Here is a 15557-nt window from a genome sequence, read left to right on the forward strand (position 1 = left end):
GGACTAATTAATCAATTATAATAAACATGGTCTAAATTTTTTTTTTAAATGCGGAAGGTAATGGAATTAAAATCCTATACATATCAGTATAAAATTATAAATCTGATAAAATATACAATCATACACCTCTCAGGTTCAACAACTAACTATCAAGTGTTTAAACCCTAACTCTAGTCCAAGTCCGTAGTCTCCACTCTAACTCGATCTTTCTTCACCTCTGTGACCCTGAACCTGTCCCACCTGTTGCCATGCACACATACAGACAAGACAACAGCCGGATAACTCCGGTGAGATATAAATATCCCAGTATAAACAATGTATCAATGCAATCATATAAAACATATATAAAAGCATAAACAATCATTAAAACATGTATTCAATCTGACTACATGAACAAATACAAATCTGTATTTAAATCAATGACTTCTTATCTTATCTCTAACTTAGGGATCTCAATCTAATTTAGACTTTGGTATGCTGTATCGAATGTCTACAATAGACGTCGATCTACATCTAAGCTCATCGATACACCGTAAGTCTAGAGTCTTCGCGGTTCTGACAAAGACTCGGCAGTTCTGCCCTAGCTAGGCTGATCTGCCCTAGACTCAAACTCTGGCTCTGCTATATTTCAATAGACTAAACATATCAATCTGATAATCTGCAAATATCAATGCAATAAAATAAAGTATGTGATTTTGGGAAACTCAAGTCAAACCTAACTCGAGTTGTGCAATCCTGAATCAACATTTATTTATACCTTTCTTGCTGTCACTTTGACTCTGTCGAAGTCTTGATTCAAAGTCTGTCACTGTTCAATCTGGCAATGACAATATCAATATTCTGTATCAATATTCTAATCAAATCACCACATCTCTGTTTTATCAAATTCTGACGGTACAACAATACAATCTCGCGATATATGAGATACCAAACCAGTATCTACTAATTCCAACAATTTACAATCAACCACCGTACAAATCTGATATCAATTCTAATCAATTTCATTCTGAAATTCATAACAATTCCATATTCAGTCCGTTTCTTAATCTGACTTCGATTCTACGCTGTCTAACATGTCAAGAACAACATATATGACGTGTATTCAATTCTAACAACATCATAATTTCTAAACATGTCAAAACGTAGTAAAACTTACGTCCAGGTGAAGCCTGTGTTTATAAGAACACAGTACCGAAGTCGGATTTAAAATCTAACGGACGGATTGATCGTAAAATCGAATTCTAGAATTTTAAAGCCAAACTTCCTCGGAGCTTCGATTTCTTTTCCTTTCTGAAGAAAGTTGCATGTGTGTGTGTGTATATATATATATATATATATATATATATATATATATACCAACGTACCTGCAAAGGACGAGTGGCTTAATCTTTGTAGCACACGTCTCGCGCATATGCGCGACCACTTTCCGCGCATATGCGCGACTCGCGCATATGCGCACCCTATTCGGCGCATATGCGCGAGGCTTCTGCTCAAAATACCCCCCTCTCGGGTTGTCTCGCGCATGTGCGCGAGTTTAAGTCGCGCATGTGCGTCAACCCTACTGGAACCCCCGCGCATGTGCGCCAATCATTCTGTTCTCGCACATCAATTTTCACACGTGATCTCATTTCGTGTCTCGGTTAACAATCTATGATCGTTATTTAACACGACATAAAATCTCGGGCATTACAAATAACTAACACGTAGAGTTACACAATAAATCTATCATATTATGATAAGATCTCATATCAATATCAATGAATACACAAACAAGAAGTCATTGTAACTGCAAATACCACATTCGTCCCATATAGTCTTATGTATATTTTCACAAACTACGAAAATTATTAGAAAAATAAATTTTATGGAAAAAATTTATATTTTATCATTATTTAGTAGTTTTTCATATATAATAAAAAATTGTTGTAAATAATTAATGTATTTAGGGTAAGATTATTAAAAAAAATAGAAAAATAATATTAATTTTGAAAATTTGAACTATATAATTAAGATGGATGAAAAAAATGCAACCTTTATATTTGAGACGCAAGAAGCATATATCACATATCAACTATTATTTAATCAGCACTTGATCTAATATTTCCAGGTAGACACACAGCGTAAATTTGATGGGCAATGTTGCAATCACGGGTGTAGCCATTTGTTGCTACGCCCGAGTGACTTGTTTTTTTCTGATATTTTTTTATATAAAATTTTATCTTATTTTCCAATAGTTTGGGCTTCATTTGTCAATATTAGTTCAACCATGATTTAAAAACCTGACTCCGCTATTGATTGCAATGGTATTGTAACTGTGAACACAAGATTTGCTTTTGTAAGAAAATGAGCTTCAAACCGTTACAACGTCATTGTGTCCTATAAAAACAAAAAATTAAAGCTCCAAAACTCTATTTGAACACATTTGTATGATTACCTATTTTGAGATACTCCAATCAGTTCTTGGTACGTACCTGTCTGTATATTAATCATATATATTTCACATAGCCTCGACGAGCTTTCCTTCGTTAATAATCGATCCGTTAGAACACAATGTATACATTTGGCAGTCTTGGAATCTGTTCAATCTGATCGAAGATCGATCAAGAAATTGTTCTTGACAGAAAGGAGCAACAGTTGGTGACAGTTTTTATTTCCCTGATTCATGACTGGATCCTGATTTTTTTGGGCTGTGAGCTTGTTGAAAAGGGTCGTCATCACAATGAATTGAACTCAATCTGTGCGAGAAATTCCAGCCGGATATCGGTTCTAGATCATGGCCTATGGTTCTCATACTGTCCTCTTCTTTCAGTTTCAGGAAGAATGTTGATGACCAGTAATCATTCGCCAAATTCTTGGTATACATAAAAAATTGCATATAAATGAAGGCGAAAGGGTAAGAAAATAACCCGCTTGAAAATACAATAAGATCGAAAAAAAATTATGCAAGAACTGACCATCTGCATTAGGTGCATCAACTCATTTAGTGCACTGTCAAAAAGGTTCGGGTTGGCTAAGTCAGGAGTATTGAGAATTCCTTGGCGAGAGCGGTGAGAAATGTTAACCTCCATTGGTGAACCTGCATAGAGAAATTTATGAAAATGCGACCCAGATAAGCAACGCGGTAACGAGGAAGAATGGAAAATATGATACCCGGGGATATATATTCGTCAATGATATGCCTTGCCATGTAGATTCTTCTCACATGATCGTTATGTGGGATTTTGTCGAGCTGCTGCACCTCTTCATAGAAATGGACACTTTCCCCAGCCAAACAGCTACATTGATAGAACGTAACTCAGCCGTATGTCAATAGAAGAAACAATATGTACTTTAACAGACGGGTTCTTAGCACCTATCGGCGAATTCCATGAAAGACTGGCGAAATCTTCTGTTCAGAAGAAGCTTATCCAAAGGTTCGCTTGGATCTGCCAATGGACTCGTTTCCCTCTGAAATAGAACATCAGATTCAGGTATGATACCGAGGGCATCACCCATTGTCTTGCATTCCTGGTGTTCTTTTCTCCTCAAGCTCATAATCGAGACAAGAGGTTGCGACATTGACACGGTGAAAAACACCACCACGAGAACACTGGTCTGAGGAAAATTTTGTTCAAAAAACCATCATAAGAAATGAGCTTTCAATGGATAAAATCATGCGCAAAACGAGCCCAAGACAGAAATATATAGAAAAAAATGCCATAATAAGTCAGGTTAAGCATACCATAAAAAGTAATAAAAATCTCGAGAAAATTTGAAGCCATGGAACATCTTCATGGACCTCAGTCAGAACATAAGAACCAGTCCATATCCCTTTAAAGAAAGAACAAAAAACATAAGCGAAACTGGCTTCGCTATGGTTTTAATTTAAACGGCAACAATATATTGGTTTTCTTAAAGTGTTCTAACATGTCTACAGATATAGATATATACAGAGTGGTTGATTCTTTCAAGTACGAGAATGTTTAAACAAGATAGAATTAAGGTAGACTTTGATGTACCGATGGAACAAGCGGAGACTAAGATTCCTCGCCAGAGGTCCTTGAGTTCATGGAATCTAAACTCTATATGTCGAACTGCTGCTGTAAAACCAACCAAAACTGCAACATAAATTGCATGCAGGCTAAGGATTGGGATGATCCACCGAGTCCCCATGTGGCAATGGTTATTTAGAGGCTTTTTTATTTGAATAACTGCATCTCAAAAAATGTAAGATTATGTCAATATTAATGAAGCAAAGCATCAATGTTAAAATAGTAGATGTAAGCATGATCAAAAGAATAACTAGAGATATAAGTGAAGAATAACAGATTAAGCCAATTGACAATAATGTAAAATTGCCAAAGAAATTTATTTCTGGACATGTATACCAATCAAAAGCTATTCAAAAATTGACCATAAAAATCTAAGATAAATAATATCTTAAATTTCTATAAATAAAAGTTTAGTGGCTATCCACACACAAAATGGAACTAGAGAAACACTCTTCTGAAGTGATCTTTACATGCTGCAGCCACAGTCCAGGGCAAGAGAAGCAGTGGAAGAAATATATATGATCGAATAGGTGGCAAACGTCTCCTGGAAAATCACAAGTCTCAAGAGGAATCAGATCAGTACACAAAATAATGTTGGGTCAATTGAGAGAATTACATTAAGCATAGTTAATGTTGGGATACTAATTCTTATAAGATAGCATTAATAAATTCATATATGTTGAAAGAGTCTGCCAAAGTCTTTGGAGATAAAAGAGCATTTATCAATTTCTTACTTTTCAGAAGGATATTCATGTACCTAACAAATATGTTATATAGTTGAAAAGCCTGTACAATTCGACAGCTCATCAGCAAGCCAAATCCTAGAGGACCTTCAGCCCAAACTGCGAGAAAAATTAACATGTGTTTTTTTTATCAAACAATGCAAATACGAATGTGGAATATAAATATTGGATTGAAGCAGAATATGCTAATGTAATCACAATTTTATGTGAAATTTACCTGCCCATACATAGCAAGATATCCACCAATGCCTCCTTCTAAATCTCAAGAAACCGAGGCCCATCTGTGGAGGCCACATTCAATATGAATAAAGCCAGGAAAAATGAATTGAACTGGACATTTAAATATGAAACAAAAAAAAATTTAACAAAGATAACAACTGAAGTTGTATACAAAATCAAAAGCACTATCTTTTACCACAAGTGACAATAAAAGATTGAAGCTGGCAAAGACTTGAATTACTACGAGCCAAAAGCCACTGCCTTTGGGTCGTGGAATCTTGTGAATTAGATAGGGAGCAGCAGCTTTCACAAGAAGCCTATACAAGAGAAACAACATTTTCATACACAATAACATTGTATACCTTGCACTGCCAATGGTTATACGCAGTGATACATCATAAATGTAAGGTCTATATGTTTCATAAAAACAGGATGATGTATGAAAAACCAGCCTACAGCAAAATGCTAGGATGAAAGGAATTTGGTGGTTTACAGAACCATGTTCAAACAACAAATTCAAAAATAGGCTTTGGAACATCATATATATATTTTTTCCATCCACTGATGAAGGCCTCAGTTAGCTAAAATCTTGTTAAAATACGTAATACCCTAGACGAACAAGTAAAAATATGAAAACTTATATCGAGTCCCAAGTTAAACCACTGTCCCTGAACAACTAGCTCAAAATGAGTTCCACACCGTACAATGAAGTAAGAATCTCGACATAATTACTTTCATTCCTCAATTTTTGGCTCCATATTTATTGGAGTTGGCCCAAATCCTAATCTAATTGCCAAAGCTATATCTTAGCTAAATTAAAGATTATACGCAAAAAGAAACGAGAACGTATTTCAAGATCCTTCAGAATGAATATGGTAAGGAAAAAAGAGTCTTTGGCACATAAAGATCATTTCACATCCATGAATTCAGCAGCAAATCCTCAGAAGTACGCAAAGAGCATAAACGAAACACAATTACCATTTCCAACGCAAGAACGCTAAACTATGGCATCACAGATATGAAGCCCGGCAACAATCATTCAAATCAACTAAATAAAAGAACTTCCACACACCAAGAGGTAATATAAAACCAACACAGTGTTCATTAAAAAATGCGAGCCAAAAAGTGCAATTTTTTTCTGAAAGATAGAAAAACTACACGAGGATAGAGATAAAGGAGATGGCGATGGCCACATAATCACTGGGGCAGCCGCCTTTTGCAGCACAGCTCGCCATCTTCCCCCGTTTTCAGTGGGTTGGCCTGATCCGCTTCACTACCTCGACAAGAAATGTGGCAAACTAACACACAGAAAACAAGTCATAAGAAAAAAAAAAATGAAGCAAACAAGTCAAACTCCACGTGATCCTTCTTTGACCAGATGGACTCTAGCTAATTGCAAGATTAGTTTGTTCTTTTTTCTATTTGGCCTCATATAATAATAATAATAATAATAATATTAATGTTTTTGTATGACTATTTGTTGGATCAATTTTATTTATATGTGAATAATTATATGTTGCGTATTGTCTATTAAGTTAAACATAATATTAAAATGATCAGTTAAAGTTTTGATTATGGAGTTTAATATATCTAATAGGTTGTAACATTTAATGTGTAGAGATCACGTTTTCTATCCTCTATCTCTATTATAAAAAATAGTTCTGAAGATTGCTCGTAGATATAGAAGATCAAGACTCGTTATTAAAGCGTATGATCAAAACTCGTTTTTAAAACGCAATGTTTTAGTATGATGTATTTTATGGTTATATAAATTTTTCCAACAAATGAAATACACAACCACTATTCTTCGGTGCATATTGGATAAACCTCTGAACTAACAATGTAGTTCCAACTCAAGATACCCATACTTACAAAAGTTTTTAATAACCTAAAAATTGGGGGAGAATGAATCGTTTTAGGCAAACCACATTGGTGACCAACATCAAAACAAAGAAAATGACGAATAATGTGATATTTTAATTTTTAAAAAATGTTCAAATTTGTTACCTCATAATCTGCGAATTCTTGTAAACTCTAATGATAACCAATGCATTGTATAGTTTATCTATATATTGTTCAAACAACGACGTATACGTACTCCGGATGCTGCCGCCCGCAACAGAGTTGTCGCGTGGAGGTGGGCAACATTGCTCGCAAACTGGTGGAATTTTCTGTACGTTGCGCTACACCGGTAGAACATCTTATCATATAAAGCTCAGCTTAAACTCATATTTCATTCATATATAGCTTTTTCTGAATTGGTTTTAAAACTCAACAACCGGAAGAAATCAAGAAAGTGACACTTTTATAATATGTTTGGGCCAAAAGTTTCTACTGAACTAACATATATACAAATTATGACTCAACTCAACCAATTGCAGAAACTGTTTTTATAGCACTGATTTAGTGAATCTCTCAAGATTGATTTCTGTTGACATTGAATTAAGCAAGATTACAAATCATGACTTTGTTAAAGCATTGAGTAGTATCCTCGAGTTTCACCTCTATAAATTCAAGATCATCCAATAACTTGATAAATTCATCGATTTTATATCTTTAATGCCTTTACCATTTTGAATCCTGAATGAGTGTAAACATGGCTTCATGTGCAGAAGTATAATCGCACACTGGGCATTCTCTAACATTTCTTCCCTCTCTTTTTCATTCAGTGAACTTGACAACCCCTCCTTCATATTCAAAGCTTATGTCAGTCCTTTTTTTTATCAGCATTGCTCTCATCTTGATTTTCCATAGGCAAAATCATTCTTCCCGGTGGAATTTTCTATATCAAACTTCATAGACCCTATCGTGTTTTTCTTTCCCATGGACGACGCCATTTGTTGTGGGGATCAACTAAGATTTACTCAGATTCACAATGATCAAGAACAACTCAAATATCACTAGTGCCCATAATCAAGTTCAAACACAGAACATGCAATGTCTATGTCTTCTGATCGAGTAAACACAATTACCAAATCAATAACAAGAATCAAAGCTGAAAATAAATGGAGATGGGATTTACGTTGTTCGGCTTTCAACAGCCTACATCCACGTGAGGAACCAATCTTTGTTAAACCAAGAATCAACCACCGATTAGAAGCCATTTCCAACATTATTTAATACAGAAGAATTTACAATTAGATCTTATATGTTCCTCTAATCTATTCTCAAAGTTTCACCTATACTTTCTGTTTTTTTCTTTCCTTGAATCAGCTGCGTCGATTTGTTCTTCTGAGAATCTTTCCAAGATTGAGAGATAAAAAATTTGAATCACCCAACGTCCAACTGAAGCTTTATCAATCTGTTATAAACTCCAACATCTAATCAAGTTAATGGGATTATTCTTTATTGGCCTTATTCAAGTCTTGGCCAGAAACTAAGAATAAGTCCAATTTCTAGAGAATCATTTTGTATCGATCAAGCATATGCATCGTTCTGCCAATTCCGTGGCACACTCTCTTGCTCATAAAGCATTCAATAGCTCAGTCTAATTTACTTTGGCAAGATGAAAATATTCCATCTTGGCTTTGTAGTATTGTAACTCAGGATCTACCGATTTGATGTTATGAATATTTACTTTCAAAAAAAAAAAGTCCAATTTCCCAAATTTTGACACACACTTGCAACATTTTCCAACAATGAGAAATTTTTTTTATTACAAATGTTATTAGAAATTTGTTTAAACAATAATGTTTACATGTTTGATTACCATATAAAAAATAATAATGTTTTGTTAAAGATATACACTTCACTTTGCGAATAAATTTTATATATTAGGTACTGTTTGGTTCACCAAACAGTACCTTAATATATAAAATGCTAAGGATAACCAAATACCGAAATCTTAGAAAGGTCGAATTTAATACCGAAATCTTTTTGTGTCTGCACCAAGATCAACCGCCCATACGAATGAATTTCTTTGAAAATGCTAAGGATAACCAAATATTTCTGACAAATAATATCAACACTATCACCATTTTTCCCCCTAGAAAATGGATGTAGCTAAAATACATAATGTTTTATTCAAAATACAGTACTTGTTTGGATTGATCGGCTGCTGCCGGGATCCATGCTAAACCATCAACAGATACAGATTAGTCGCGCGGAGGTGCGCAGCATAGCTCGCAAACTGGAGGCATTTTCTGTATGTTGCAGTAACAGCATGAATAAAAGCAATGATTTGTGCATGCTGCCAAGTTAAACCAGCAAATTGCAATCTTGTTAGAATCCAATTTTGATATATTGGGAAATGAAATAAGCAAATATTTATTTATATATATATATAAAAGGTGTTGAGAGTTTACGGTAAACAGGGATTATCTCTTTCGAGGATCCAAGGGTCTTAGGATCGACGATGAGAGGTAGACGTCCATTTAGACCGGCGTCGACCTTGATCTCAGCCATGAATATTGCAAGAAATACCAGACTTGAGACTAATGCTGAAGAAGACTTCATTGCTTTAAACCTCGATCAACAACTTGAAGGATTCAAGAAAATGAACTAATTTTTTTCATATGTTTGTCCCAAAGGTTTCTCCTGGATTAACCTATATAGACAAAATTTGACTCGACTTGACTCAACCAATTCTAGAAATTGAATTTACTCCTGATTTTATTGAATCTTTCAAGATTATTTTCTTTGTAATTACAATTCAATTATGCCAGATTACATAAACTTTCCCAAGCAATATTATTTCGTCAAAGATTGCTAGAATTTATAATAATAAATAAAATCTGTATCTCTCACAAAAAAATATTATTTCCTTAAAGATTGCTTGAATGTTGAAGCTATCCTTTTGCATTTCAATTAATCTATGAATGCAAGAAACTATATTTGTTCATTACGAGCGTACTTAAAAGAGCAAAATAAAGAATTAACAGTTGAAGCAATTCATTAAACAGCTAAAATCGAAGGGTTAAATTGAAAAATAAAAAAAAAAGGAAAAATAAAATTAAAGGAAATAAAAAGAAAAGGAATTGAAAATAGAAGAATAACTTTTTGAGAAGCTCCCATATTTAAATTACTAGTATGGAGCACGTGCGTTGCACGTGATATGTAATTGTCGGTGATTGTTTGAAAGGAGTATACATAAATTTGTATTTTTTCTGAGTTTGTTTAATAATAGTTTTTTTCTCAAATGAAAATGAAATTTCACCTAATATATTAGGAACGTTGGATTATAAGCAAATATGTTCTTTTAAAGCAACAAAAGGCGAAAGAGGTTCTTACAAATGGGTTGATGGGTATCCTCGATATAATTTGCACATATACATATTTAATGCACCAAAAGTTATTATCCCTATTTTTCTTGTTTGATTTGAAATTTTCCTAGCAAATTCTTTGATTTTGACATAGCTAGCGATCTTATCCTTTTTGTATAATCTCCCAATGTTTCATCGTCGTCAATCTCTATTTGCTTCTTATTTCCTTTGGTGTTTTGGCGAGTTTTCTTGATGATGCAGTTGTACCCTTCTTTTCTTCTATGATGATAGATTGAGATTCCGCCTTACTTTTCTTCGTCAATTTCCATTTTCCGATCTTCCTTTCTCTGTTCAAATTGTCATCGATTTTGTCAACACCTTCAGCTTCTATGGAACATATGAGGCCATGTTTGTCTATGAAGTGATTTAATTTAAACAAGACTTTGGAGTTTTCGTTCAGCAATGTGCCAACGGGATTTGCAATTGTGGTAGCAGGGGCAAGCTGGAGGCAATAAGAAACAAAAATGTCTAAATTTATTGTGATGATAAGAATTATTACCTATATGAAATATATTGTAATATTTAGTTTTTACTTGATTATGAATCTTCATGTAGTCTTCAATAGGATATCCAATTAATGCCTCGACAACTTCTTCGAAGATTGTAATCTTAGCGATATTTGTACCATCATCCAACAAAAATAATAATCTATACCTGCAAGATTTAATTTGTAGTGTTGAATATCAATGTTAGATGTATAAATATATGGTAGATGTAAAAATTTGAATGCATAGTATTACCTGGGAACTATCTGGACTTGTAATTTTAAGCAATTTAAACAAGCAAGGCCATTTGACATTTTTGTACTCGCTTTGAGACAATGATCACAAGCTTCGTAGTATGGTAAAGAACCATTCTCAATCTCCTTGATATTTCCTTTCAAATAGTAATATTCATTCTATATCGAAAAAAAAGTTTTGATCATTAATGATAATTTGAATTTGATATGTTTTTTTGTTTTATTCAACGATGATCATTAACACCGATTAATAAATACGAGTTCTCTACAACTGGAATAAGTAGACTAAATTCAAGACATGTGTAGAAATAAATACTCAAACCTCCGTTAAAGATGTCGGCTTTTTAATCACTTCGTCAATTGTTACACACTCAGAGTCAACAAACATTTTCTTCATCCAAATAGTAATTAGTTTTTCGCGCCTCTCTTCTGCGTCCAACCTGTTTATTAATATTTGTTTGAAAAACAAGTGATATATTTTTTTTAGAAAAAAGGAATGGAGTAGTCTCAAGATATGAGGAAATCAAATTCATAATTCATTAATCTAAAATTCATTAAAAATGTAGGGAGAAATTATTATTTTTGATCCACCAAATTGTCTCATTTTGAGTTTTAGTAATCTACTAAATATTCAAACTTCGATTTAGATGAAGTAACTTGATTTTTTTTTTAACTCCTATTCATGCTAATATAACATCGGAAAATATTGATTTAACTCTGGGAGATGCTAACATGACATTATGAATTGCTAACTAGTGCGACGCCATGTCAAAAAAATTAGTGCACCATGATCACGAATAGATGAAGCTTCCATATTTCTGAGATATTCGATCCAATTTTCTACTTGTTTTATCTGATTTACACTGATTATCAACTACACCATATAATGCCGTAATTTTAAATATTTTCTACATTATGTTAAATTTCCCATAAAACTCACCTCGGCTTTCACCGCCAACATCCTGAAGAAAAGAAGGAAATGCAGAAGTAGATGCCAAGTTATTGCCAACAGAAGCATGACTATGATCAATTCCAGATTTCTGAATGTGTTGTTGCCAACCAACATCACCATAGGGGAAAAACAACGGATATTGTAGTGGATCATAGCAACCAAAGTAATGTTTTAGTATATGCATATGTCCATCATATGCGTGAACAACAATATCTCGATCATAAGGAATATTATCATTGTCATTACCCTCCACCCATATAGCAGCAACTTGATCAGCAGATGGGCTATTATAACGCCTATGATCGACAGATACATTTTTGCAAATATGATACCTCAGATTCTTCACAGAAGGGTATTGCTTAATCCTCTTAAGGAGTTGAGCATATGGATTCACTTTTAATATATCCATCAACAAAGCCATGGTAGATTCATCGACGGCTTCCTCACCAACAACAGATATTCTATTACGAAGCTCATTGTCACTGTCCCAAAAATAAAGTTGGAAATATTTAGGACCATCATCGTTGGGTACAAGAGGTGGCAAAGAATGAAACACTTGTCCCGATACACGAAATGTATATACCCCACGATTAAGAGACGCAAGATCTTTATCAAGGCGAACTACGAATGATGTGAATGAAAACAAACTATTATACAACCGAATTTTCGACGAAACGAAATAGCTGAAGGACACGATACATCAGTAAATAAATCACGAAGACGCGGCGGGATAACAGGATAGGTGAGCTGAATCTTGCCATAACCACAACAAAATGTAGGTGATTCGTGTGGAAACCTCCATGCTCCACAATAGCGACATTTTGGAACCACCGGAAAATTATGCAAGTGATCGATGTCCTGTTCGACGACTGTAGGAAAACAAAAGAGTGATAAGATTTACAAGGAGGGATTTCCGAACAAACCTTGATGTGAAAAAATAAGGAAATCAACCAATACCAAAATACGAAAACAAAACCTACAATGGCTTAAGCATCCCCGACCAACAGACGAACCACCAATTGCACAACCTGTGATTTGCAGATAAAAAAGATGAAAGTATTTGTAAAACCCATGAATCCATTTCGAATTTTAAAAAATAAAATTACAGCAGCTAACCAGTTGGAGTAGAGAGAGTGTTATCGCAACTTGATGAACTGTCCAACATTTCGCTGCCAAAACACAAGGGAATGAGTAAATAGGAACTAAAGAAGAAAAACCAGTACAACACAAAGGAAGATGCGAGCAAGAAAATGGGAGCAAGCAACACACCAACCGTTGGCTTTAAAAATCAAAACCGAATAACAGAAGCCATAAAAATGAATGAAACAAAGTACACGAGAACAACACCTAGAAACGAAAGCAGAAGTCGCCCTAGGCTTTCGACCACGAGCCATGACTGGAAACAAAAGGGAAGCGTGAAGCGTGAGCTAAGGAACAAAATACATTTGTGCATGAGGTGCAAGGAAAAAACGGTAGGCAAATCAGAATAAGGGAGTCAACACTTAAACATAAATATTAATAATTAATTAATGAAAATGAATAAATAATAATTAATATGAGTATTAATATTAATTAATAATACTGAAACCGTAGAAGAAAAGAAGACTCTCAAGGGCAGCCAACAAGGCACATAATTAAATAATAATTAATAAATAATATGAATAGATAATAATACTTATATAGATAATTAATAATACTTAAAAATTAATAATACGTAAAGGGTTGGAATATTAATAAGTATTATCAAGTCGGATAATAAAATAATAATGAATAATTAATAGTAATAAATAATAATACATAGATTAATTAATAAATTATAATTATAATAATACTTATATAGATAATTAATAATACTTAATAATTAATAATACGTAAAGGGTTGGAATATTAATAAGTATTAATAGTAATAAATAAATAATACTATAAATAATACTTATATAGATAATTAATAATACTTAAAAATTAATAATACGTAAAGGGTTGGAATATGAATAAGTATTAGCAAGTCGGATTATAATTATAATACTTAATATTAATAAATATTAATACTCAAATAATAAAATTCAAAGTGCAACAAGCCGGATAAATAATTAATAATTAATAATATTTAAAGTGTTGGGAACAAAGAAGGGTGATGAAGTAAAAACAAAATTAAACTAATAATTAATAATGCTTAAAGAGTTGGGAGAGTAGACAATTAAGTTGAGAGAGTAGAAGGACAATGAGGTAAAAACACAATTAAAACTCATATATTTACAAATAATAATAATAATATTCAAAGTGCAACAAGCCGGATAAATAATTAATAATTAATAATATTTAAAGTGTTGGGAACAAAGAAGGGTGATGAAGTAAAAACACAATTAAACTAATAATTAATAATGCTTAAAGAGTTGGGAGAGTAGACAATTAAGTTGAGAGAGTAGAAGGACAATGAGGTAAAAACACAATTAAAACTCATATATTTATAAATATTTACAAATAATAATATTCAAAGTGCAACAAGCCGGATAAATAATTAATAATTAATAATATTTAAAGTGTTGGGAACAAAGAAGGGTGATGAAGTAAAAACACAATTAAACTAATAATTAATAATGCTTAAAGAGTTGGGAGAGTAGACAATTAAGTTGAGAGAGTAGAAGGACAATGAGGTAAAAACACATTAAAACTCATATATTTATAAATATTTACAAATAATAATATTCAAAGTGCAACAAGCCGGAAAACTCATATATTTATAAATATTTACAAATAATAATATTCAAAGTGCAACAAGCCGGATAAATAATTAATAATTAATAATATTTAAAGTGTTGGGAACAAAGAAGGGTGATGAAGTAAAAACACAATTAAACTAATAATTAATAATGCTTAAAGAGTTGGGAGAGTAGACAATTAAGTTGAGAGAGTAGAAGGACAATGAGGTAAAAACACATTAAAACTCATATATTTATAAATATTTACAAATAATAATATTCAAAGTGCAACAAGCCAGAAAACTCATATATTTATAAATATTTACAAATAATAATATTCAAAGTGCAACAAGCCGGATAAATAATTAATAATTAATAATATTTAAAGTGTTGGGAACAAAGAAGGGTGATGAAGTAAAAACACAATTAAACTAATAATTAATAATGCTTAAAGAGTTGGGAGAGTAGACAATTAAGTTGAGAGAGTAGAAGGACAATGAGGTAAAAACACAATTAAAACTCATATATTTATAAGGATATAGATATAGATTTACAAATAATAATATTCAAAGTGCAACAAGCCGGATAAATAATTAATAATTAATAATATTTAAAGTGTTGGGAACAAAGAAGGGTGATGAAGTAAAAACACAATTAAACTAATAATTAATAATGCTTAAAGAGTTGGGAGAGTAGACAATTAAGTTGAGAGAGTAGAAGGACAATGAGGTAAAAACACATTAAAACTCATATATTTATAAATATTTACAAATAATAATATTCAAAGTGCAACAAGCCGGAAAACTCATATATTTATAAATATTTACAAATAATAATATTCAAAGTGCAACAAGCCGGATAAATAATTAATAATTAATAATATTTAAAGTGTTGGGAACAAAGAAGGGTGATG

At 32.7% G+C, this 15557-nt stretch overlaps 2 protein-coding genes across 4 annotated transcripts; both read right to left on the bottom strand.

The window, feature by feature from the left end:
• Window positions 1–2317: 2317 nt before the first annotated feature.
• Window positions 2318–6311, bottom strand: LOC140807448 (regulator of G-protein signaling 1-like). Of its 3 annotated transcripts, none has more exons than XM_073164293.1 (11): window positions 6152–6311; window positions 5190–5310; window positions 4992–5055; window positions 4789–4873; window positions 4502–4575; window positions 3999–4190; window positions 3722–3810; window positions 3353–3594; window positions 3151–3275; window positions 2955–3076; window positions 2318–2851 (listed from the first exon to the last, which is right to left on the bottom strand). In XM_073164293.1, the coding sequence occupies exons 1-11, from the start codon at window positions 6226–6228 to the stop codon at window positions 2648–2650; spliced, it is 1395 nt and encodes a 464-aa protein (XP_073020394.1). In that variant the 5' UTR covers window positions 6229–6311; the 3' UTR covers window positions 2318–2647. The 3 variants fall into 3 exon arrangements, with proteins under 3 accessions (XP_073020394.1, XP_073020395.1, XP_073020392.1); XM_073164294.1 differs by having other exon boundaries at window positions 5972–6294; XM_073164291.1 differs by having other exon boundaries at window positions 5190–6295.
• Window positions 6312–11850: 5539 nt separating this feature from the next.
• LOC140807978 (uncharacterized) lies at window positions 11851–13214 on the bottom strand. The gene is made up of 3 exons (XM_073164956.1): window positions 13062–13214; window positions 12926–12973; window positions 11851–12814 (listed from the first exon to the last, which is right to left on the bottom strand). Exons 1-3 carry the CDS (start codon window positions 13108–13110, stop codon window positions 12567–12569), a joined length of 345 nt encoding a protein of 114 aa, XP_073021057.1. The 5' UTR covers window positions 13111–13214; the 3' UTR covers window positions 11851–12566.
• Window positions 13215–15557: the final 2343 nt, after the last annotated feature.

This window comes from Primulina eburnea, chromosome 12, assembly GCF_022965805.1.
Source record: "Primulina eburnea isolate SZY01 chromosome 12, ASM2296580v1, whole genome shotgun sequence".
NCBI lineage: Eukaryota > Viridiplantae > Streptophyta > Magnoliopsida > Lamiales > Gesneriaceae > Primulina > Primulina eburnea.